Source organism: Saccoglossus kowalevskii, chromosome 20, assembly GCF_978046115.1.
Source record: "Saccoglossus kowalevskii chromosome 20, keSacKowa6.1, whole genome shotgun sequence".
Taxonomy (NCBI): domain Eukaryota; kingdom Metazoa; phylum Hemichordata; class Enteropneusta; family Harrimaniidae; genus Saccoglossus; species Saccoglossus kowalevskii.
The window spans coordinates 5,512,127-5,538,413 of NC_140660.1; the positions used below are offsets into that span (position 1 = coordinate 5,512,127).

The following is a 26,287-nucleotide window of genomic DNA, read 5'->3' on the forward strand; positions in this document are numbered from 1 at the left end:
GTATTGCATGATAGTTGACTGCGTTCACTCTCAGTATTGCATGATGGTTGACTGCAATCATTCTCAGCACTGTATGATTGTTGACTGCATTCACTATCAGAACTACATGATGGTTGACTGCATTCACTCTCAGCACTACATGATGTTGACTGCATTCACTCTCAGCACTACATGATGGTTGACTGCATTCACTCTCAGCACTACATGATAGTGGACTGCAATCACTCTCAGCACTACATGATGGTTGACTGCAATCACTATCAGCACTATATGATGGTTGACTGTGATCATTCTCAACACTGCAAGACGGACTGCATTCACTATTCGTAGTGAATAGTTATTAACAGCATTCGCTCTTAGCACTGCATCGTTATAGACCGCATTCGCTTTCAGCACTGCATATTGGCTGACTGCATCTATTCTCTGCACTGCGTTTTTGCTGACTGCTTTCATTCTCAGCACTGCATGATGGTTGAATGCATTCATCCACGTATTTGCAAGAAGGTTGACTGCATTCACTCTCAGCACTGCACGATAGTTGACTGCATTCACTTTCAGCACTGCATGATGGTTGACTGTCGTGGTCATAGTAAGTTAATTTGTCATTTCTCTTTTAGATAATTTAGGGTTTAGTCAATAAAATTAACTCAGTGAAGCCTACTGGATGAATACAAAATATGTATTTATACGGGTACAGTAGATCATGCCGATTTATTCATCTTTCTTGAATACACTCTCAAGAGCACATGTGACATCATGGTGGTGCAGAAATTCATTATTTATCTTCAAGAGGTTTTCTATACTACTTTCATAAAAGACGCCTTTCTTTTTGACATATTTCACTACTTTATCACCTTCTCGTCTCACTTTCTCTTCCCACCTGGCTGACCATTCAGACAGGAAAAGCTCAGTAACATCTGTACCACGCGTTTTAGCTTGTGCTGCAAACAACTTTCTATCATCATGTCCAATTCCCATATGCTGTGCCATGATTCTATGATCCTGCCACATTGGGTCTTCAGGCTCGAGATGTTTTATAACTGTTTGTCTTGTTTTATGAGGCAGCCATTTAACGTCGCATTTCATACCTTGCTCTTTCAGGAAAGTTGTGTCAAATCCAGGCATTATGAGGTCTGTCACTTTTTCTTCTTTACCGGCAGTTTTATGATACACATTGGTTTTCTTATTTTCGGCTTCGCGGATTTCATCTAATGTATAGTAGCATACATCTTCAAGTTTCTCATTGCTTCTCAATGATTCTGCACTCAAGACATATCTATCAACCTCGGTACCAGGGCAGGCAGAATGTAACACTTGTTGTATATCATAGCTAACCATTTCCAACACCTCAAAACAATCTCCTATTTCTTGTTTACTTTCACACCTCACCACTACGTTCACAGCCCGGCCGTTAGAGCTTAGTTGTACCAGTCCTTCCACGCCTTTGCAGATCTTGATTCCGTCTTTCCATATTCCACTTGGTGGGCGTCCCAAAGCAGTGAAGTGGACATGAAGACGTGTTTGAAGTTGAGGGAAAACATTTTCTGAAAAAAATATCTGCAATACTGCGACATTTAACACGTCTACCAACATATATTTGCATATTTGGTTTCAGCTGCCATTGATCTTCTGGCATAATTGAAGGCAAGCGACACGGAATTATGAATTCATCTTTATGACCAATACCATAATCGCCATCATTCAGTGGAAATAAAATTTCAAACTCACGCAGGAGGTTTACGAGTAAATCTACATCAACGACAACATTTCCTTCGAGGACCTGCTGAATATCTTTTTTTGTGTAAATCTGTTTTCTTTTCAAATGTTTTGGGTATCGATCAAATTTCTTCGACGCGAAGATTGGGCCAAGTATTTCATCACAGAACCATTTTGGTGCCAATATAACAATGTCTTGTCCCTCTGGTGATGTTCTACACTTCATGTAAAGTACCTAATATAATAGAAATATGATTTAATAAAAATATGATTACACATTTGGGTAATATGGTGATATAATATAGACATAATCATATTAACTATTAATGAAGGTTATCCTTACTCACCATACCAATACGATGTAAAAACTCTGTAGCTATGACCAAGAAATCATCTTCCAAGGTTGAGTTGATCTGTTGTTTTATGCACTCTATATATTCATTCCAGTACATTACAGGAAACATTATTCTTTCCTGAAACCATGTATCAAGCATCTTCAGAATCTCAGCGCAGATATTAGGCATGTACTTTATTTTCTGATGAGAGAATAAAAAAATACAATCATTTTATTTCGCAATTATTATTTACACATATTTTCATTTCATACTTAAATAAGAGCCATGTTGAACCTGTTGGTTACCATGAACATTTTAACACACACTATTTTGATTGGTATATGTGAGGGATTGTGTCTGGGGTAGGATATTGTTTTTGCACTACTGAAACATATAACACCACTTAGTGTCACATGTTCATTGGATATTCTCTCATTGGGTTGCTTGGTCACAAATTGGTATTTTAGAATTGTATATATTTTACAAGAAATTGTCACCTCAATTTTCTCTATTCTCTTAATCTTCAGAATCTTTCGTAACTTTTTCATCCCAGCGCTGTCAGGATCATGGCAGTCAAGAATCAATATGATGTCTTCTATATCTAAATATTTGCCGAAGAGCTTGGTAAGTTCCATTTTTATTTCTTCTGCAACTCTACGAGCTTGAATGAACACGGTTTAAAATTATTAAAAATGTTTATGTGCATGTTTATCACAATGCAATAATGGCATGTTAACGTGCACACTGCATCAGACAACAAGCTTGATACTATATAATTGACATGTAAACGTGCGCGCTGAATCAGGCAGAATATTACAATAATTACATGTAAACGTGTACACCGAATAAGACAGGATAACTAGTGTGATTTAAACGTGCATCAGGAAGCAGGAATGATATTACAATAATCGTACACCGAGACAGGCAAATGACAGCATACTACAATTATTAATAAATAGGGAGTGGCACACTTCTCTTTATTGAATGGTAACAGGGGAACTACGGGGAAACAGTTGAGCCTAGTTGTTACGAAATATCGAATATTTATTGAAACACTGTATTCTTATTTATCGATCAGTACCACCTGTAACCTTCCTGTCACTGCTCCAAATACTCTACTTACTTACTCTACGCTTAATGATCGAGTAGACAAACAAGATTATGTGTGTGCCACTCGTCAACATTCAATGTTAAATGTGTCCTATATGTATTTGTTGCAATAAATAAATCGACAGTATGGTTAGTGCGTTTAAGATTTCTTTTACTTTTACGAACAAACTCTCACCCTTAAATAAACAAACCCTAGATATAAATTACTGAGATTTTTAAATCCGCGTAAGTATCATTGCTCAAACGATCAGTAAAACTTTTTTAAAAAAAACAATGAATAAGTCACACAAATTCCTTAATCGCATTTTAGTTTCAATAAAAACTTCAATTACTGCCCAGTTATCGACTGATAAGAGGGATACGTGGTACCAATCGGCTAATTTGAACATGGTATTTCAATAATGAACGGCCATAGGAATTATAATGATATGTGCATGTCGAAATTACAACAGGCGGAAGACAGGGTGTTACATTAATTAATAACCGTACCTTCTTCTTCACAATTCTCTATTTTCGCCCAGTCTGCTTTACTTGCAACCAATATAACAGAAAGTCTGCTTTTCAAGTCATCGGGTAGACATGATTTATTTGTCGCCTTCATCATCATACTCCACTTACTAGTCTGCATTATATTGAATGATTTATAATGACGATTAGAGTAAGTAATGATTTAAAACATTGATACATTTAATTTAAACAATTTTCTATTTTATTGCTGACATTGAATCTTGTTAGATGGATAATTTTAGTAAAATCATTTTTAATAAGTTAATCAACATAAGTGAAATGTTTTTAGTACAATCTATTGATCAATATTGATTGAAATACAATGAATGGAATTAATGACAATCAATAAAACCAATTGAAATTACGCTTTTTGAAATCCATGCTATTTATAATTTCATACAGTGAAGAAAGTGACTGTCAATAATGGTTGCTATGAGCATGGCCAAGGTTGCTGTGACCGTGGTCTTGGTTGCTGTGAGTATGGTCACCGATCAGACGACTCTCATGATAATGGGAAGGCCAGGTAACAACCAAATCATGAATGTGTGACTCACGTGACAATTGGTAGAATTGATGACATATGAACAATGGTTGGTGACTATTTTGACAATGGGTAGATTTGTTGGTAGAGGAACAATGAGTGAGTGAAACGTATTACAAAGGGTAGGGTTGGTGACAATGTCGCAATCAGTGGGTGAGGGTTCCGACAATAAACTGAATTGGTGATAGAGGAACAATGACTGGATGATTTCTACAACAATTCGTATGACAATGGGAAGAACTGGTGACTAAAGAACAGTGAATTGATGACAAGTGATTGGTTACTTTTATGACATTGGGTAGATTTGGTGAGAAAGCAACTATGAGTGACAGATTTTCATGACAATGGATAGAATTCGTTATATAGAAAACATGAATGGGTGATATTTATGGCAATTCGTGGAATAGGTGACAATGTAATAATGAGTGGTGACAGTAGTGACATTGGGTAGATTTGGTGATAAAGGAACTATGAGTGGTAGATGTTCATGACAATGGGAATAATTCGTTATATGGAAAACATGAATGGGTGATATTTATGGCAATTCGTGGAATAGGTGACAATGTAATAATGAGTGGTGACAGTAATGCCATTGGGTAGATTTGGTGATAAAGGCACTATGAAATGGGGATTTTCATGACAATGGGAATAATTCATTATATAGGAAACATGAATAGGTGATATTTATGACAATGGGTGGAATAGGTGACAATGTAATAATGAGTTGTGACAGTAATGCCATTGGGTAGATTTGGTGATGACGGAACTATGAAAGGGTGATTTTCATGACAATGGGTATAATTCATTATATAGGAAACATGAATGGGTGATAGTTATGACAATTCGTGGAATAGGTGATAATGTAATAATGAGTGGTGACAGTAATGACATTGGGTAGACTTGTTGAGATAGGAGCTGTAAACCGTGACTTTCATGGCAATGGATATAATTCGTTAAATAGGAAACATGAATGGGTGATTTTTATGACAATGGGTAGAATAGATTGCAATGTACCAATAAGTGGTGACAGTAATGCCATTGGGTAGTTTTGGTGATAAAGGGACTCTGAGTGGTGGACTTTCATGACAATGGATAGAATTCGTTAAATAGAAAACATGATGAGTGATTTTTATGACAATGGGTGGAAGCGGTGACGGTAATGAAGGAGTTATGAGTGGTTGATATTGTCTTACGACAAAGTATGTTGTGAATATTAATCGTACTCATATGTGACAAATATAAATGCACACTTACTTGCGCTAGTGATAATTCCTTCAGCTCATTTGGTCTAATGATGTGACCGGTTTCTGTAGAGTCAGCTATGTTGTACATTAAAACGAATATAGCATCCTCAGCATTAAGTAACATACCATGACACACAAAAAATTCTGATGACCTGCAAAATCCCAAGTATTAAACTGCTTTCCTGAGATTTTCAAGTCATTTATGCTAATTCCTGGCGTTTTTTCGTGTACTTCTGTTCCAGGTACAGGCCCTGCTTGAGATTTAAGTTTCTAATGAAAACACAAACAAACATTACATTACAAACTAAAATTGTGAATGTATTAGGTGAGAGAGGGGGATAAGTAGGGTAGGGGGGGGGGCAGGGCAAGGCATGGGATGTTATAAAGGAGGAATAGTAGCAGCTTTAGTTCATCGATTAGCAGCTATTTTGTACGTGTGCTCAACTGTACATTACACATAATTGGATGGTAACAAATCATCTATATCTAACATTATAATAATGACACTAGTAACTGAAAACACTTACTCTTAGAAATGACGGTACAACGCCCGTGTTTGCTGATAGAGAATTCATTAGAGTTGACTTTCCCGTTCCGCCATGTCCTAATATGTACAATTTCACTGTTTTCAGGGGTACACCAGGTTGTTTTAACAGTGTCTTATAATCTCTTTCCTTAAAAAATGATAAACGTTTATTATGACATACATGATGATATAAACTTTGATAATTTCTGAGCTATATTAAAAACTCAAATTTGACCCTTGTTGTAAAAATTAACGAATATAAATTCGATATATGAAAGGAAGTCAGAGAAGTATATCAATGTGTCTGTTTTTTCACAGAATATATTCAACTTATTGCTGGCAAAATCTCGTACATCACTGTTTAAACTATTTCAAGTACAGTATATAGTAATCTGTTTCTAATTTAAAATATAGTTTTTAAAATTGTGTGTAAAACAAATATATTCTTAATTACTAAAACAGCACAAAAAAGACAAATAGTATTATTACCTCTTTAACTTCCTGTAATAATATCCCGGCCTCCTTGTAATACTGGTTCTGTACGTCACTTCCTGTTCCTATCAAACCTGTGACATACTCAATTGGTGTCTTCTGGTCCTGAGAACATAACATCATATTATAACACCGTTATTTTGAGTAACAAAATAATTGAGTAATACAATAATTTATATTCTGCTTTAATTATTAGTTCTGTACTCACTAAAAAACAGGTGTTGAAACCCGCACATGTTTGTCCAAATACAAGTTATACATGAGTGGGGCTTTAAACTGTACTTAACAATAATATTCGTGTCTTAACTAATTTTGTGAAAATTGAGATTTTAAACTTCCAACCTTGTTGGGTGACGTCATATCGATGCCATTCTCAAGTAAAAGTTTGATAATTGTTAACGCTCTTCTTTTATCTTCCTGTGATTTCAGATCTTCACTATACACTTTCAATATCCTAAACATTGCATTCTCATTATACTGTAGATAGAATAAAACAAACTGTGTAATGATACGACAAAACGTTTCTCAAAAATTTTTTACGACGAAAATACTGCCCATTGTCTGATCATACGATGACGTCATAAGCTTCTGAGCTGAGAATAATCCAACACTCAATGTCAGGATATATAATCGGTTAAATTGTTGTATATCACAGTAATTTCAACTCTACAATAATATATACAATTTATTGATAATTAACACTAGTGTATTATTGTCACATCAATTGAATACAACAATATCAGCTGGGATGAAATCTAAAAATTCATATTTGTTGGCATGGTCTGAACATTGTGGTTTAAGAGATTCTAGTGGATTGTCATGCACACGAGTGACGGATTCTAACTATAGTGAAAATATCTTGAATAACAGAAACGCAGTGAAATGCAGTTATTTCTCTTACTGAGGGTTTCTCAGTTGCAATGACAAGTAAGGCACCATAAATCAAACAATTCAACTAATGAATAAATAAAAATAAATGATAACCTGTAAAGAAATATTTTCAGTTGATCTATGCTGACTACTTTAGTTATTGATTGTTTGGTCTGGGTTGATAACGTTTTGAGACGGTAATAATTATTACGAGATTTGTAAATTAATTGTTAAAACTGTACATTGTTAATTGTGTTGACTAGAAAAGCTGTATTATACAAACTAGTGGTGACGAAATCTTCAGAGATGAAAGTTTCAGTTATTTTCTACTAATGTTGTCAATGTCTACGTCATAGATATCAGACATTTTCCGATTAGCGTGACGAGTATTATTAAGTGTGATAAATGAGATTTGTGATTTATAATTGATGAACCATATGCCAAATAGATAGACCATGTTTTTTTTTTAAATTTTATCTTTATCTACACCTAATAAAATGTAAAAACCTCTGTGATTTAAGGGTACATGAAATAAGCTGTGGAATAAATCACAAAATGCTCATTTTAAAATGAAAAATGTAAACACAATGCACGAACAGATTGTTACACATTGTAAGTATTGATCTCTATTTAGGATTCTATTACAATGATTAATTAATAATGCAAATGCTAGTGGTCTAGGTGGTCGAGAATAGTTTAAGTAAAACAGTTCTATAGTGATCGGCCACTCTGAATTTTGTCACGACTGCCGGCTGCATCATGGAGAAATGAAAAATAATATTTACCTTTATCAGCGCATGCGCGATCACGTAATATTTGTCGGGGTAACATTGAGGAATACTACTAAATTGAATGCCACGTGTTTATGACGTAAACACTAATTGTGAAAATAAGAGGCATAAATGTGACTATACACACACTTAGTCATAATAACTGCAAATATTCCAAAAGGTGTGTCGGACATAGGGGATGTGTGGAAGCGATAATAAACTACAAACATTCGCAAATGAATTCAGATGTTTCTTGTATAATAACGTAACGATCCACTATCTCAAAATTACTGATAACATCTTTATACAAACACGCAAAACGTTTAAGAGTGAATGACGTCTTGTTTACTTAGTGCAATCAAGGCACCAGGCGTATTCGATATATTGACCTTTTCGCAAACTGAAAATTGTTTTCACATTTAACTTACATATTCTAATTTACACATTTCATTGCACAAATTCGAAGAAATATTACACATTTTGCTGGTTTAATATCTATTTTGTCAAATTGTATGGTGTGCGACAATAATCTCAACGTAAATTATCTGTACTAATGTAAGTGCACTGTGATCTCCATAGCGACCGCATATCTCGGTCATCTGCTTTAAAGTTTAATGTAAATATCATCGAATACACGACTCGATAAATACTACGTTAAATCAAAGTAAACATGTACTGTGTTCGTGACATGAACCAGCGTTCGCGTGCCACCAATCGCCTCACTTTAGGTCTTCACACTTGTCTTTTTTGCGATCACTGGAGATCAGAGAAAAGGAGTGAATAATAACCGAACTAATTACTTGTTGTAAAACACATCCACGCCAACCCACGTCACACCAGTGTAACCAGACATTGCCTTGAACCCGTTTGCACATGGCTGGTTATACATATTGCTGAATGTAATTTATGCCACTTGCGGTTAGTATCGGAAACAACGCGTGATATCGTTTTCGAGGGCGCTTTACATATTTCCATATTGCATCTCTCAACGTGCCAAACGTAGTAGCTGTAATTGTTTGAATGAAATAATACAGACGATGTCGTTTTAAAATCAGTAACATAAAAAGTTTTGTTCTGTCTATAGTGATGCAAAAACAAGACAAATTTAAAATTGAGTAAGATGTAATGAAAGAAAAAAACACTCTTTATTTTTGAATTAAGTGTATCTGCAAATGCATCACATAATTACCGCCATGTCCAGTCAATTCGATGTAAATACACAGTTTTAATGATTTTATAGAACAGTCTATAATGTGATCAGGACCAAAATAAATACATCGGTAACGTTGTTACAAAGTATGTTGTATGACCACGGTCGGCGACCTCTGATACTAAGACACCCTATTTAATCAGCTGTCCTGTCTGCAATTGAATAAAACCTGCCTTGATTTACAATAGTTTTCCTTTCAATGCGACTTCATTTTGAATTTGTCTTTGTTCATTTGTCTTACCGGTTTTGAAACGATTGAGTCGTAAAAACGGCGACTAGCTGTTGTGTGGCAAAATATTACTGAAACATTCTTTAAAAGACAATACATTACGGGCAACAAACCGAACTCTATTGGGTTTTGCTCCGCTTTTTGAATGACTCGCTTCTATCCATTTCATCCGTGTCGTTTGTCTGAAACTGATACAGTGAACTCCACACGGTTAGTTTTTTTAGGGATTGTGAAAAGCTCGTACAATTTTTTATGGTTAAAGTTTGAAGGAAAGATAAATTCAGACTTAGCCTTAAACTAAAACTAACGATTGCGATCGCTATGTTTATATAACTGTATACGTGTCGGAGAGTGATGAATGTTGGTATTTGTATGGTATGAATGTTGGCACGATAAGCATCACTTTAGATTTAATATTTTATTGATTTTTTTATCTTTTGCCATGTTTTAATTTGACCCTATTGATATACCACATGTATTAAAATAAATAACTAAATAATTACTTTAAAAAGAAACCAGTAAGCCAACAATCCATGCAGATAAACGAACAAGCAAACAGACATATACCTATCGTTGATATTGAAGTGTTTATGTCTGGAGTAAATAACCTATTGTGAATATGACATGAGTGGAATGCAAAATTCTTCGGATGACGTCATATCCAATATGACCGAATTACTCCTCACCTCGTCACGAAGACTAATGTCTGCAGATTTAGATAACAACAGTTTTACTGCATCCAATGCATTACGCCAGCAAGCATTCATCAGTGCTGTCCTACCATGCTGTAAAATATAATAGAATACATATCACAGTTATTAGTGAGGTTGTATGTATTTACATATTTACACACAAGTGTTCATGTAGTTTAACATTTGATTTAATTTGCTTAGAATTGGTTAATTGAGTGGTCATGGCAACATGGTAAAACACAAAATGATAACTAGGTTACGCAAATTAAAATCAAATCGCTGAGCACATAACACTGTCAGTAGTAAATGAAGAAGTTCAACAAAAGAGAAATCATATTGTGAATCATCTTCAAGTGTTCGTTGTAAAAAGAACTTAGGCTGGAACTTGCATTTTATGACTTGAGATACACTAATCATATTGTCAATTCTAACCTGTGTCATTTTTTATTTGTAGTGGTACTGGTGAGGTGTTATACAAACCCGTGTATGTAATCATTGTACCGTAAGAGAATGGTGACCATAATAGCCACTGAGATTTGCAAATTAAGTATAGAAATATTCAATTATTACACATGACTGCTGAAACATTCCCGCTGATTGGCCACAATTCTGTAACGTATCGCTCATGGAAACTGAAAATTTTGCACTGTCAGAATTTCATTTCAAATTAATTCCGTTTAAATTAGAACATAGTTTCTGATATAGAGGGCGCAGTACCCTACCATCACTTGATTTAAAATCATTATGAGAATTACCTTCATACTTTCTATAACATTACATTTACATGTACAAATATATAGTGTATGTTTTTTTTAAATCGTCACAATTAAAAGTTTTTTTTGCAACTATGGCTTTTTGTCACTAATTAAGATAGTAGAATAATCCAAGAAAAGACGCTGGAAGAATCTTGAATTCACACAGCAAAAGCTATTTTGTAGCGTAAGCGAGCATGTTATTTTATAACTGGGTTATAAATGTCATGCCCGAGTTTTTGTTTTGCGATATAAGACATCTCTGGAAAATTTGCATATTTTCAGTAAATGATTATCTCAGGTCCGCAATTTATTGCAGAGAGGTTTTATATCTACTACTAAAAATCCCCACGTTTCGTTTATAACATCCAATTGTAATTTTAGCTGTTATTCACATACTATGTATTTAAATTTGCGCGAAACATTATACCCCTGTCGTCAATAAATATTTTAAGATAAGATTCACATCCGATTTTATCGCAGGGCCATCTTTATCCAATTTTGATAAAAATAAAAAGTGATTTTAGAATGTGTCGTAATTTTGAAAGCCGGTCGACTGATGATATCCAAACAAGACACCAACCATTATGTTGTATAGCCGAAAGCAGCGGTAACACGCGAGTCTAGTTTACAAGGCGTCAAGCAGTCAGAGTTTCCAAACATTATTATAATTGGAGAACCTGCAACCCTGTATAATATATAACAATACACTGTATGGGTTTTCAAAATTATTAACCGGAATCTTTACTCACTACCTTTTGAATATTGATTTGAATTTATTGATGAGAAACCAAACACACTTTGTAAACATCGTTATATAGTTACTAATGGGTAAAATATAAAGTAACCTTTCCTTAAAATGATCTCAGTGTAATCGAATGGAGACGGCATCAAACCATTCTAGCACAAATTACGTATGTCAACAAGTTAGTCGTGGTGTGGCTATGAAATGCACTGGTGTGATTATCTTTCAAAAACAAGGTTGATCATTTTTACGCGAAAAAGACGATTAATTTAGCATCAAATGTCGCTATGTGTATCTCACATTATAGTATGCTAGTTCCAGGGCACATTTGAATTTACTGTCTACGCGACGATCATGATTCATCGAAAATATGTTTGAATACACCAACAGCAAATGACGCCATCCACGCTGTAAACGAATACGTTACGAATTTTGAGATACTGAATTGTCCGAGTTACGAACAACGAGTTACACACATGACCACGCCCACTTTGCAAAACCACTCCCAAATTGTAACTCGATGTTCAATATGCATGTTAACAAACAGTTTTTTGTTTTGTATAACATTGTATGTTTCCCGTAACTCGTTTGGCTGATAATCAAAAATTCGCGTTCCTAAATTTGAATGTTAAACAGAACAACAAATCTATGGTGCGCTTAACTCGATTTTCAGTTAACTGTAAATTGGTCATCGAGTTACAATTTAGGCGTGGTTTCCCAAAAGTGGCTGTGGTTTCTAAAATGCGGTCGTGGCCATTTTTAACTCGATGTTCATAACTCGATGTACATATCACAAACAATTCAGTATCTCTACAATATGAAAGTAAACTCTCCTAATTACTTCTTGAAGGATAGATCAATTCTGTGCATTGACAGTCGTCAAATTATAGATGAGAAAATAATAATAAAATAGGGTAATTTGTGTAATCAATTCTACGTTGTCATGGTACCAAGAATACATAAACTATTTTCCAATTAAAAAAAATCATGGCACTGTAAATTTATATTGGAAAACAATGTTTAAAATATTAACGATAGCGCCCTCATGAAAATACAGCATACTTCCTGTAAATATCACTGATAAAACGAATGTCCTAATGATGTTCTTATGACGTCATACATATTTGAAAACCATCAGATATAAGTCGACTGTCAATGGCATTGATCACAAGTATCACAATAATTTACAAACCGTGTTCTGGTAGTTTATGTCAGCGTTGTGTTTCAGTAATAATGAGATGGCAGAACACTGGTTGAAGGATGTAGCTATCATCAATGCAGTACTCTTATTCTGTAAATAAGAATAGAATATATGTGTATACATATCACGTGGTTTGGCAATGATGAGTAATATTACGAGGTAGCTCTATATACATTGTTCAAAATAATGAAGGAAAATAAAAAGTCGACTCGACCATATTATCAGATGACCAACTGTGATATCCGTGGATCCCGGTCGTAGTTGCGATGATATTAATATGCATTATTCAATCAGCGCCACGCGATATCTTTTGACCCTGTATTATTTGTGTTTTTACTCGGGAACCTTGCTTGTCCTTTCCGCCCAGACCAATTCAGAGCTCACCGCTGTGTTCCCACTGTTACCGCATTTGTTCCGGAAATAGATACGAGATACAATTCATCTGTTAAACGTGATCGGCCTCCTCTTATTTGTGACAACGAGGTTATTCGCGACTAATATCGGGTTCTATACAACCGGAAACTCCTGTATGATACGATCACTCGGCGTAGTCATCAAAGACAGTTAGTGTAAAGTTTTGTCGATAAGCACTGCGCAAAGTAGGCGAAATTCCTGCTGCCGATTGATATTGATATTTAGAGAAAGTATTAGAATATGCAACCATACTGTTCCCACGACACGTCGGCAATGAATCAATGCAATTGTATATATTATTATATAATATAATATACTACAACAGGACGTATAACTGGTGTAGGCAATAGAATGTTATGCTCGCTTTGAGCAAAACAGAAAGTTGTTAGAGTATCCCTAAACAAATGTAACTATACAAAAGTCTAGTAGAACGTATTTAAGGCAAATAAAGTGTTATTTAATACAGAAATAGTTGTGAACAGAACAATAGTTACAAAATAATTTAATTTGACCTCGTAACGCATGTGCATGATTGCGTTGTTTTTTACAAATATTATGATATCAGGAAAACACTAGGAACGCCCTGTAAAATATTAATTAATTGTCAATGGAGATCTCGGTTCTTTCCCAGTGAACCACATTAATTTTTCTTGTATTAACTGTATACGTATATGCGAGGCATGACATTTTGGTAAAAGGCACGGTCCGGAAGGGAACAAATTTTAAAGAAAAATCCATCCCTTGAAACAATTTCACAAAACACATCCTATAATATTAATACAATACTTTATGTTCAACTGAACGTAATCACATATACACTAGTTCAAAATTATGGTAAAACGTGCCCCTTACCAATATAAAATATAATCTAAGTAGGTTCTTACAAGTAACCCCCGGAGCAATCTGATTAAAATCTGATGTTGTGTACGGGCTTTAATTATTTTGGCTATAAACTTATTTTAATTTTATTTTTTATTACTTTTGTTATTAATGCCTTTTTATTTTATTATTTTACTTTGATTTTGATTTTTTTTAATTCCGCCCTACATACATACCGCCCGACGCCTACGTAAGTCCCGTTCAAATCTCGCGTAAGTAACAGCCAATCACAGGCCCACTTTTATACAGGCTGTCGGTTGCTTACTTTTCAGTGTAGCGATACTCTACGGGCAATCTTTCTGTACATTATATTTTACCCACTTGAATAAACCATTAATAGAAAATTGCTAGTATATTTTTATTTACAAAAGAAATTCCACAGCATTTTACAATGTTTGTCATTACATTGAATATTTTGTTCACTTCCAGCAAATGTGTACACTTCCTGATACATCTTCGCCAGCCAAGGTTCGTTTATTCAGTCATCGCTTCAATTTTACATCAAACACTGAGCATAATTATCTAGAATGGAAGCAAAAAAATAAGTAAATCGTAATGATTAGAACACTGTAAACAGCTATAGTAAACAATGCAAATTTTAAATTGTATAACGGTCACCGGCCCACGACATCGACGCAGAAAATTGGAGCAAAAAATATTTCCTGATCAATTGCGATGTGTTCCAAATAAAAAATATTTTATTCCAGTCCAAATCAGCTCAATTACTTTAATAAAGAGTTATTGTATAATGTACAAAATGTTGATACATTTTGATGATTATTTACAGCTACGGCTTCAATACCGTAGACGGTTTTGACCCGATCGTCAACAAAACATCACCCGTCTCCAGGGCAAGCGACTGGAAAAAGACACCGGTGTTCGGTCGAACCGGTGGAAACAAAATCGTCACTCCCAGAATAACTACGCAAAATAACGGTCTAAACTCGAACCATTCGAGCCACAATATAAACATAAAAATGACTTTCGTTGCATTTGACAATGATAAACTTACCGAAAAGCCGTGTTCTTCTCGGTCGCTAACGTCGGTATAATCCGCCATTTTATTTGAGTGTGTTTGCCACCTGACGCTGCCCAGTGACGTCATCATGTGCGCTATAGAAGAAGGTCTGTGATTCGTTGACTAAAATCGTCGACAGTGGGTCTCGTTGAAATCTCGTTACATAGGCATCGGCTCAGATGTATGTAGGGCGGAATTTTAAAAAAATCACAAAATCAAAATCAAAGTAAAATAATAAAATAAAAAGGCATAATAACAAAAGTAATAAAACATAAAATTAAAATAAGTTTATAGCCAAAATAATTAAAGCCCGTACACTACATCAGATTTTAATCAGATTGCCCCCGGAGGAGGTAAACAGTCAGTAGTTGTAAGTTCTAGAAGAAGGTAGTAGAAACCAGAGTTTAACCAGTGCTTAACGACGAATCAATCATAATATTATTTCTTTACACTCACTGTAACTGTAATTGGCCGAGTGACCGTTTCGTCCCGCTCAGGTGTTACCTTATAATTTGCACATGTTTGCTCACGTGTAAATGTCAACGATATCAACTCTAATTCACCAATCAACACAATATGAAAGAGGCCAATCAAGAATCACTGAAAATACAAAATAACCGAATTCACCAGTCGCCAATAATCGATGTGATCCCCCAATCACTAGGAAATCAAAAGACCAATAATTACCATAAATAGAATGGATCAAATAACCAGAACGATTTTATGTTAATATATATCATTAGTAAATAACAGCCAATAATATAAATGTACGTATTCACACAAAATGATTATTTCATGTTATAAGACGTATTTTCAGCAATAGCTCATCGTCATAAAAAATTGTGCCCTGTTTGCGCACAAGATGTTTTTTTACTTTAGTATTAAAGAGCCGCAATCGACAAAGAATAATGACGATTGTCATAGTTTTATAAGATTCCACTCAGCTAACATGACCAATAGACCGGTGCTTCATTGTTTGACTCGAATTTATTGCCACTGTGGTGCCTTTGGTCGTTGCCGACTGTTTATATTTATTTGGTTGAACGTAACGAATCAAAATAAAATTAAAATTTCGTAAATTACTTCAAATGAGCAAATTTTATTCGGGCTGCACAGCTGATTCCCGGCTTGGTCACTTAAGAGTGGTGTCACCAGCCTACAGGGTGTTGACATCTGTATCGAATATGTTGTGTTGCTCTGCACGTAATCCAACATCTGATTGATTGTTACATTCAGACGATGTTAATTCCTTGGAAACAATTTATATATAGTTTATATATGGGGCGATTAGTAAGTCCGTTAGCTGTATTCAACTCAGCGAATCTTACAATTTAGTTGTTGTAATAAACTACTTTAAATTAGTTACGGCGTTAAGATGCAATTCCCGGCATTTGTCCACATCACTGTGGATTATTACAATATCTCCAACATTTATTGTATTCCCTTTGCTTCCTGTAAGCGTGTGTCTCTCTCGGAGGGTAGTTAAATATGCGGTCGACCATCTTCGCCAAAATTGCTTATGTAATCTTGACGCGTGACCTCGATATTGGGTAATAGCCGCCCATGAAATACGTGAGTAGTTTAAGTTACATTATAGGTACGACCATGAGGGCGCTGTTCATAGTTGGAAGTGATGATGAACAGCGCCCTCATGGTCGTCCCCATAATGTATCTGAGGTGGGAGCATATATTAGCATAAATGATGACGTCACAATAGGATTTCGTGCATAAATTAGCATAAATGAGGACCATGGCCGTAAAGGGGTTCATTTGAATGAGGATGACGTCACAATGGGATATTGTGAATATGCATAGATGAGCATAAATAATGACGTCACAATGGGAATTCGTGCATAAATTAGCATAAATGAGGATATGGCCGTAAAGGGGTTCATTTGAATTAGGATGACGTCACAATGGGATATTGTGAATACATTTGCATACATAAAATTGATGTGAATACGAGGTCGTGTCGAGGTCATCGTGAATACATTTGCATAAATTACCATCATTTTTTTAATTATTTTTTAATTATTTTTAATTATTTTTAATTATTTTTTAATTGGACAGGCGTGGACGAAAGATTTTTCAGAATGTTTCGTAGAGGGCGCTCACACACACGCACACACACACACACTAATAAATACACATCATTTTGAAAACTAACAGAGTTTATTACACAAAGAAGGGAAATCTACTAATGAGTAAATAATCAAAAAGAATGGATTAAAAACTGAGTAATTGAAATTGAGTATATAGAAAGTATACATTTTGTTTTTGTTTAGTTTTTTGTTTTTTGTTTTTTTTGTTTAAGTAAATAATCAAAAAGAATGGATTAAAAACTGAGTAATTGAAATTGAGTATATAGAAAGTATACATTTTGTTTTTGTTTTGTTTTTTTGTTTTTTTTTTTGTTTAAGTAAATAATCAAAAAGAATGGATTAAAAACTGAGTAATTGAAATTGAGTATATAGAAAGTATACATTTTGTTTTTGTTTTTTTTTGTTTAAGTAAATAATCAAAAAGAATGGATTAAAAACTGAGTAATTGAAATTGAGTATATAGAAAGTATACAATTTGTTTTTGTTTTGTTTTGTTTCTTGTTTGAGTAAATAAACAAAAAGAATGGATTAAAAACAGTAATATAAGAAATATTCGATTATAATAAAAACAAGAGAAAAACGAAAAACATCGAAAAGTCAATACACACTTTTTTCTAATCAGAATCGCTCATCTGTGATAAAAAGAAAAAAAATAATATGAAATCGATATATATATATACATGTGAAATTTCAAAAGCATAAGTCATCTAGTAAAACTGCGTGGGAAAAAATATTTGTCATAAATAGGGAGGTTGAGTCCGGTCACGTTTTCGATATATCTGTTCACATAAAGGTCATTCAAATGTCTATCACGCGTAAAAGAGTCGGCTACGGAGTTCACAGGTTTCCCCTCGTCATCTGCGCAACAAATAGGGTTAGGGATCAGTAGAAAACTCACCGAGTGTCTTTCACTGTACTACGGAGAATGATTGACATTCTTATTATTCTATATATGTTGTTGTATAATGTCAAGGAGTTGGGAATCCATTTCACGAGTTGATAGCGTAATTTCACAGGAATCTAAACACAGTTCAGGGTTAGATTTATACCTTTGAAACAGAATACGTGTATAACGCTTGGAAAATTTTCCAACCAAATCTGGGTAAATGCGTTGAAATGCGTCATAACACATGGAAATTTTACCAATATCAATCTCAGATAAAGCTTGGTCAATAAAAAACCGGATTTCATCGATCCGGCTATTTTTATCGACGAATCCATAGGATAGACACCAATGTTGACGTTGTGACGAGTGGTCTATTTCACATCCGAGACAATTAGTTTGGATGATGCTACGTACGTGTCTACAAATGAATTCAGCGATGAGTTTTTTGGAAACAAGTTTATCCAGTGGTTTCCTCAGACTGCTGGCTGTGAAAAAACAAAACAAAAAACAAACTGTAAATGACTATTTCTCTGATTTACCATTTCAGGCATATTCAGTGGGTTTTAAATTCACGGTTTTATCGTTTTAATACATAAAATGTTCTATGCATTAGAAGTCGGGAAATGAGCAACGAATATTTGGATTTTTAAATGAAAACTAACATACCTGATAGCCCGGTTGATTTGCGGGATAATATCATTCAATATTCTGAACTGGTTCGCCCGTAAGGATACACCACGTTTTGTTGGGTGACCATTATAGTGCTCGCGAATGTGAACATAAGTTTGTCCGCGAAAAGTATTCACTGTGACAAACAATTGCTTGACTGGGCAAAGCAAATATGTAAAAATGTCTGTCTCACCTCTCGGTGGAGCTGGTGACGGACGCATTGTGCCACTTATAGCTAGTGCATTCGTGACTTTGCGTCGTTTAATACGGCGAGTTGAATTTTCAGAAACATCGGGCTGTGTTGTAACTGGAGTGGACATTCCAGGAGTGGACATTCCTGCATTCGTGACTTTGCGTCGATTAATACGGCGAGTTGAATTTTCAGAAACATCGGGCTGTGCTGTAACTGGAGTGGACATTCCAGGAGTGGACATTCCAGCAGTCGCGTCCTGTAGGAGACTGCCTGAGAATTCATTGAGGTAGGTGCTGAGCTGGTTCGAAGCCATGTTGCGAGTACGCTCGTCAGTGATAAAATGATTCGCAATACTATCGTCGCGTGTTAAAAAAATTCCCTTTCTGTTACCCCGGATGTTTACATCATGTCAGCATTTTTCCCAACCAAGTCAAATATATTTATAGATTCATCACACACTCACACACATGTTTATGGTAAAATAAACAGGTTTCTTCCGTTCAAAACAATTCATGAATCCAGGGGGGAAATCAAAGTCGAGTTCGCTATAGTGTTGAGCGATGAATGTCAGACCTATGTCGTCATAATCCATTTTTATCACACAAACCACGGTTACTAGTTTGTAACTGTGCACAAACTGACCACACAGACACAAAGATGTTTATAGTAAAATAAACAAATTCACATCTGTTCCTGAATCCAGGGGGTGGGGGTTTATGAATGTCTGTTATCTAGGGCATTTCAGGGTGTCAGATCTGATATCAAAACACAAATCGTTGGAGTGTATTATCCCAGTGACTTCATAGCTTAGCCAGTATTTTTAATCGAGCCACACTCGTTACACGGAATGAAATGGCGTCCACAGATAATATAAGGTAGGGAATTCATTGTTTACTTTTTGTTTTCATGTTGTAAACACTACCTAATAATTCGGGATATGTGAAAAACTGTCAGTTGAAACCAGGGGAAAGCTTCTACCATGAGTCTTTACGTCTTTAAAGAATACTTATCTTTTTATGCTATGAGAGACATTGTTATAAATTGGCACAGAAAATAGAAAGTCTGAGTAGGTAGAAAATGTATAATTAATGAAGACTTGTTTACTAAAAACGAAAACTACAATATTTTCAAATGATGTCATACCGCGGTCATTCGCAAAGAATGCCTTGACACAGCGAATCAAGACTTGCTTGGACTCATTCATCGAGCATACCCCTCAGCTTTAAAACAATGATTATGTGCGGTATTTTCCCAATTAGTTAGGGTGTCTTTTCACTAGACTTGACCTTTTATTTTGTCATGAAGGTCAACATAATGTATAGCGTTACCCGCCAACATGTTTGAACATACCGGTAGCAACGTTATTTTCCAACCTTAGCTCGTTCAAAATCTTTTGTTTTTAATCGGAGCATGAATGCACGCCCTCTATATCTGAGTAAGTTTTTTTTTTTTTGAACTGACCACAAAGTTGTAGCTGATTCAAAACTCTTGTCATTTTCAGACAAACAGAAGAAAGCGACAATTCAGATGAAGGGTGATTTATTTATTTATTTATTTATTTATTTATTTATTTATTTATTTATTTATTTATTTATTTATTTATTTATTTATTTCAAATTTTACCTGAGGAAAAAATAAAACAGGATAAAACATGTTTTTTAACTTTTTGAATTTACAGGGAAAGCAATTCACAGCTTAAAACTTTGTCAGACCTAGAACATGAATATGGTTTTATAAGCAGGTGTGTATTCGATATTATATAAATAACTCGTTCGATATGCGTGTGAAGATTTAGTAAACAATATGAATAATAACAATAATATAACTCTTATTTTTTCAGTGAAGACGACGCATCTGAGAAATCACCTACGAAAGAGTGTTTCGTAAGTTATTTATTTATTTGTTTGTTTGTTTGTTTGTTTGTTTGTTTGTTTGTTTGTTTGTTTGTTTGTTTGTTTGTTTATTTATTTATTTGTTTATTTATTTATACATAGTTCATGGTCTCCAGCCAGCAGTATAGATACTCCAGATTTCAATCAGAAGTTGAAATGTCTTATTAAATCTGGTTCCTGCTCACATGTAACGTAAGTATACAAAAAACAAAAACAAAAAAAACAAAAAACATGTGAGGTAAGTTGAAATTTGTTTTTTCGTCTTTAATCTTTGTTGTTGTTGTTGTTGTTGTTTTTATAGTTCTACAAGTACTGGATTTGCAACACCCAAGTCCGCTAAGAAAAATTTGTACTCTATATATGGAGAAACGAACACGCCTTCCCACCCTCCGAGTCCAATAGGGCCTGTTAACCATCCATCTACCTCGGGATATCAACGTGGGGGTCGTAAAGACTATGTAAGGTATGTTTATTTATTTATTTATTTGTTTATTTATTTATTTGTTTATTTATATATTTGTTTGTTTGTTTGTTTATTTGATTATTTATTCATATATTTGTGTATTTATTTATTTAATTTGAAATTTTATTACAGTGATACTGACACAGATGATAGTGACGAGAATATCACCGACAAGATTAATTTCAATCTTGTCAGTAAGAGAAAACGTTTTGTCAAAAAGTTTAAGGTGAGTGGAACGGACTGGGTTGTAAAAGTTTCGCATCCAAATGCCAATACGTTTGATGAAGTGCATAGCGTATTACACGCTACTTTTCATCAACTGCTCGAGCTGGTCACCTCTGACCTTGACGAACGTGACCAAATTCGCATTTCCATAAACGTACCCAACTTGAACAACGAAATTTGGTTACCATTTATACCGGTTGAGGACATGAATGTTGACAAGGTGATGTCAAAAGTGGAGAGGATTCTACAATCTTACCAAGATATATCCCTTGAGGAAAACATCACCATCAGGACAGTATCTGTTGAAATGCCTCTTGGTGCCGGCAAAACACGTGGGAGGAAGCGACAGTTTGATACAAAGATCGCAGACAGGTTGAGAAAATCCAAATCTGTCATTGAAATCGTTTCCGATGACCAGATGTGTTGCGCCAGAGCGATCGTGGTCGCCATGGCACACGCCACAAAAGAGGAAAATCCACCATCGGTGTGGAATTCTATAAAGAGGAAAAAAACGGCAAACTACTCTATGCAAACCGTCCGAGCTAGAGAACTTTTACGGAAGGCCAGAGTCGAACAGGGACCATGTGGCATCGAGGAGATTAAAAAATTCCAGAGCGTGTTACCCGATTTCAGAATACACGTATTGTCGCACGATCATTTTGACTCCATCATCTTTGTGGGCGATGCCGCAGAAGATTCCAAAGACATATATCTGTTTCTGAAAGATAAACACTACAACGTCATCACAAAAATGACTGGTTTTCTGGGAAAGGGCTACTATTGCACTAGGTGTGACAAGTCTTATTCCAACCGTTACGATCACGTGTGTCCGACGGGATGTTTGAGTTGTGGAAATCAACTGGACTGCGTGATTACACGATGGCAAAAATGCGGAAATTGTCACAGATTTTTCAAGAACGAAGAATGTTTCGAAAGGCATCAAAAGTCAGTTAATGGGAAAAAAACTCTTTGCCAGTCAGTTCAACGTTGCGAAAAATGTCACAAACTCCTCAAATATCGTGAAGGGTCTCACAAATGTAACGAAGTTTACTGCAAAACCTGCAAGTCTTTTCAGACATACGACCACCTGTGTTACATTCAACCACTCACCGATAGAAAAAAGAACCAAGAATCTGACGATTCGATGGAAGAATTTGAGGAGGATAACTCTGACAGCCATGGTAACTACGTCTTTTACGATTTTGAATGCACGACCGACGAACATTGCACTCATATTCCAGATCTGTGCGTAGCGCGAATTCCACCGAATACGGAGAAAGTGTTCAATGGTTCACGTACCTTGGAAGATTTCTGCGAGTGGGCATTAGAAAAAGAGCATAATGGGATGATTTTCATCGCGCATAATTCAAAGGGGTATGATGGAATTATGATTCTGAAATACTGTCACGATCACAAGATACTACCCGAAGTCATCATGAATGGTTCGAAAGTCATGCAACTATACATCCGTCGTGCAGATATCAAATTCATTGATAGCTTGAATTTCCTGCCCATGGCTCTATCTAAACTTCCTAAGACCTTCGGCATAGACGAGTTACACAAGGGTTTTTTTCCTCACCTGTTTCCGAGATCCACTGGAGACAATTACAGAGGACCGATACCCGGGGCTCGTTATTTTGACCCAGATGGTATGAAGGAGGTGGCTAGAAAGACATTCTACACATGGTACAATGGAGAAGTAGAAAAGAATTCCGTTTATGATTTACGTAAAGAACTGCTCAAGTACTGTCGGAGCGACGTGCGCATACTCGAGGAGTGTTGTTTGGCATTTAGATCGATGATGATGGATCTCACCAAAGTTGACCCCTTCAGCCATTGCATCACGATCGCTTCCGTGTGCAACGTCATATTTCGAAAGCATTTCCTGACTCCTGACACAATCGGGGTTGTGCCTGAGAAAGGGTACCTCAGCGCCCAGAATCAATCTGCAGATGCTATAAGATGGATGGAATACGAGGCACACGTCAATAACACGCATATTCAACATGTTCGTAATTCCAGAAGGGAGATGAAAATTGGACCTTATTACGTAGACGGATATGATGCTTCTACCGAAACCTTGTATGAGTACTACGGTTGTTACTTCCACGGTTGTCCAAAGTGTTTTCCCAGAAGGAATGAGACGAATCGCAAGAATGAACTCAGTATGACATCCCTCTACGAAAGACTACTGGCGAGGGAAGAGTGGTTGAAATCGAAAGGATACTCGCTTGTCACCATGTGGGAATGCGATTTCAAAAACCTGATGAAGAACAATCACAAAGTCGAGAGGTTTGTCGGAAGCTTAGATATCTCAAATCCTATCAGAGGTAGGGAGGCTTTTCTCGGGGGTCGTACCAACGCCCTGAGTCTGTATTACGAGGTCAAGGAAGGCGAAAAGATAGAATATGTTGATTTTTGCAGCCTCTACCCGTACATCAATAAGACCTCGCGATATCCAGTTGGCCACCCGACAGTCGTAACTAAAGACTTTATCGCCAAACCCACAGACTATTTCGGTATTATCAAGTGCGACGTTTTACCTCCGAGGAGATTGTATATACCAGTTCTACCTTTCAGGGTGAACAACAAACTGATGTTCCCACTCTGTTCCAAATGCGCGGAAACCATGAATCAAGACGAATGTCACCATGGTGTCAATGAACGTCAGCTGACGGGTGTTTGGTGCACTCCAGAATTGGAAAAGGCTGAAGAAGTAGGGTATCGCATCACCAAGGTATACGAAGTTTGGCATTATGATGAGTCGGCAACATACAACCCTGAAACTGGAGAAGGAGGGCTGTTCACCGATTACATCAACATGTTTCTGAAAATTAAACAAGAGTCTTCCGGTTTTCCAGAGTGGTGTCGCACCGAGGAAGACCGAACCATGTACATCCAAAGGTACCGCGAAAGAGAAGGTATCGTCTTGGACAGAAGCAAGATAACCACCAATCCAGGTCTCAGAGCTCTCGCCAAGCTAAATCTCAACTCGTTCTGGGGAAAGCTGGGACAGAGATCAAACTTTGGACAGAGCACGTATGTAGAAACGCCCGCCAAACTGTTGGAAATGTTGATGGATAATACAAAGGACGTCACAGATCTTTCTTTTGTCTCTGACGAAATGGTTCTTGTCCAGCACTGCGATAAAGAAGACAACATTACCGAAGCACCCAATACGAACGTTGTACTGGCTGCCATGACGACAAGCTATGCCCGACTTAAACTCTACAGTGTTCTGGAGAAATTAGGTAGTAGAGTCTTGTACTTTGACACAGATTCCATCATTTACATCCAACGAGCTGGAGAATGGGATCCACCGACAGGTGATTATCTCGGAGATTTGACGAGAGAAATAACTCCGATGGATAATTACATCACACATTTCGTATCGGGAGGACCGAAGAATTACGCATACCGACTACACAAACCGGACAAAAGTGGGAACCAAACGGTGTGTAAAGTGAGAGGGTTCACCCTCAATTACAGAAATCAACTGGAAATTAATTTTGACTCCATGAATCGACTTGTTCGGAGAACAAGCGGTCCTCTACACGTCAAAGACCCTCGAAAAATAACACGCAAGGGAGATAGAATATTCAATAGAGAAGAAGTTAAAACGTACAGTTTAGTGTATGACAAACGGGTGATACAAGATGATTACTGTACCCTCCCATACGGCTTCTAAAAACAAAAAATATATAAATAGAAGCTAGATCGTTGGTTACCCATCATTCATCCATTTGATCCTTGAACAATCACATTGGCATGGGGTCTACCAAATCGGACTTGGTTCTATCACTCGTCTATTCTGGCTTATGTACACTACCTTATTTTGTTTTAAACTGGATGTTGAAAAAGTACATTGAAGAACGTAAAAGGAGACGCAATAACCAGCGAGGTCCTATGATATCGTCATGGATGCAAGATTGAAACACCCATTTACCTCTCTCGTGTGCGGTCCCACGCAGTCTGGGAAGACGTTTTTAGTCAAACAGATATTAGAACAATGTGACAGCGTCATATCTCCACCACCAGATGTTATCTATTGGTGCTACGGCGAGTTTCAGCCAGCCTACTTGGAAATGATGAAGACAGTGCCTCAAATTCGCTTTATCGAAGGGATACCTCCAGATATTGGTAGAATAATCGACCCGGCTAAAAGAAACTTGTTGGTGATAGATGATCTGATGACAGAATCGGGTAACGATAAACAAATCGCCCAGTTCTTCACGAAGGGATCTCACCATCGAAATTTATCCGTGATACTGATTTTGCAAAATCTCTTTCATCAGGGCAGACAATCGAGAACCATCAGTCTCAACACGCACTACATTTTCCTGTTTAAAAATCCAAGGGACGCATCACAAGTCAACGTTCTGGCAAAGCAAATGTACCCCGGAAACATTAAGTTTCTTCAGGAGGCATTCACCGATGCCACCCAAGAACCTCACGGTTACCTCCTCGTGGATCTGATGCCAGACACCCCTGAGGAAATACGCATTCGAACGAACATACTTTCATCTCAAGTAGCGATAGTGTATGTGAGAAAGGTATAAAAAAAAAGACAGTCTTTCATCGTCAGTCATTTCACCATGTCATCCCG

General features: G+C 36.2%; 2 protein-coding genes and 1 long non-coding RNA gene across 3 annotated transcripts; 1 reads left to right on the forward strand and 2 right to left on the reverse strand.

Moving 5' to 3' along the window:
- Positions 1-711: 711 nt before the first annotated feature.
- LOC102801313 (death-associated protein kinase 1-like) lies at positions 712-13,495 on the reverse strand. The gene is made up of 12 exons (XM_085494718.1): positions 13,454-13,495; positions 12,932-13,030; positions 10,237-10,335; positions 6,814-6,948; positions 6,469-6,576; positions 5,981-6,127; positions 5,580-5,723; positions 3,651-3,783; positions 2,549-2,712; positions 2,064-2,252; positions 1,729-1,951; positions 712-1,544 (listed from the first exon to the last, which is right to left on the reverse strand). The coding sequence occupies exons 1-12, from the start codon at positions 13,493-13,495 to the stop codon at positions 712-714; spliced, it is 2,316 nt and encodes a 771-aa protein (XP_085350844.1).
- Positions 13,496-14,572: 1,077 nt separating this feature from the next.
- LOC144347821 (uncharacterized) lies at positions 14,573-15,472 on the reverse strand. The gene is made up of 2 exons (XR_013419735.2): positions 15,246-15,472; positions 14,573-14,755 (listed from the first exon to the last, which is right to left on the reverse strand). It is a non-coding gene; the product is annotated as an uncharacterized LOC144347821 (long non-coding RNA).
- Positions 15,473-21,886: 6,414 nt separating this feature from the next.
- On the forward strand, positions 21,887-25,369 carry LOC146729947 (uncharacterized). Its single transcript, XM_085494719.1, has one exon. The coding sequence runs from the start codon at positions 21,887-21,889 to the stop codon at positions 25,367-25,369; it is 3,483 nt and encodes a 1,160-aa protein (XP_085350845.1).
- Positions 25,370-26,287: the final 918 nt, after the last annotated feature.

Excerpts from the sequence above, each read along its gene's own strand:
- LOC102801313 (XM_085494718.1), bottom strand. The coding sequence starts at position 13,495 with ATGACTACGCCGAGTGATCGTATCATACAGGAGTTTCCGGTT. Across the intron at positions 6,128-6,468 it reads TATTACAGGAAGTTAAAGAG|GAAAGAGATTATAAGACACT; the intron begins GTAATAATACTA and ends TCATTTTTTAAG. Across the intron at positions 5,724-5,980 it reads TTGTACCGTCATTTCTAAGA|AAACTTAAATCTCAAGCAGG; the intron begins GTAAGTGTTTTC and ends TGTTTTCATTAG.
- LOC146729947 (XM_085494719.1), top strand. The coding sequence starts at position 21,887 with ATGAATGTTGACAAGGTGATGTCAAAAGTGGAGAGGATTCTACAATCT.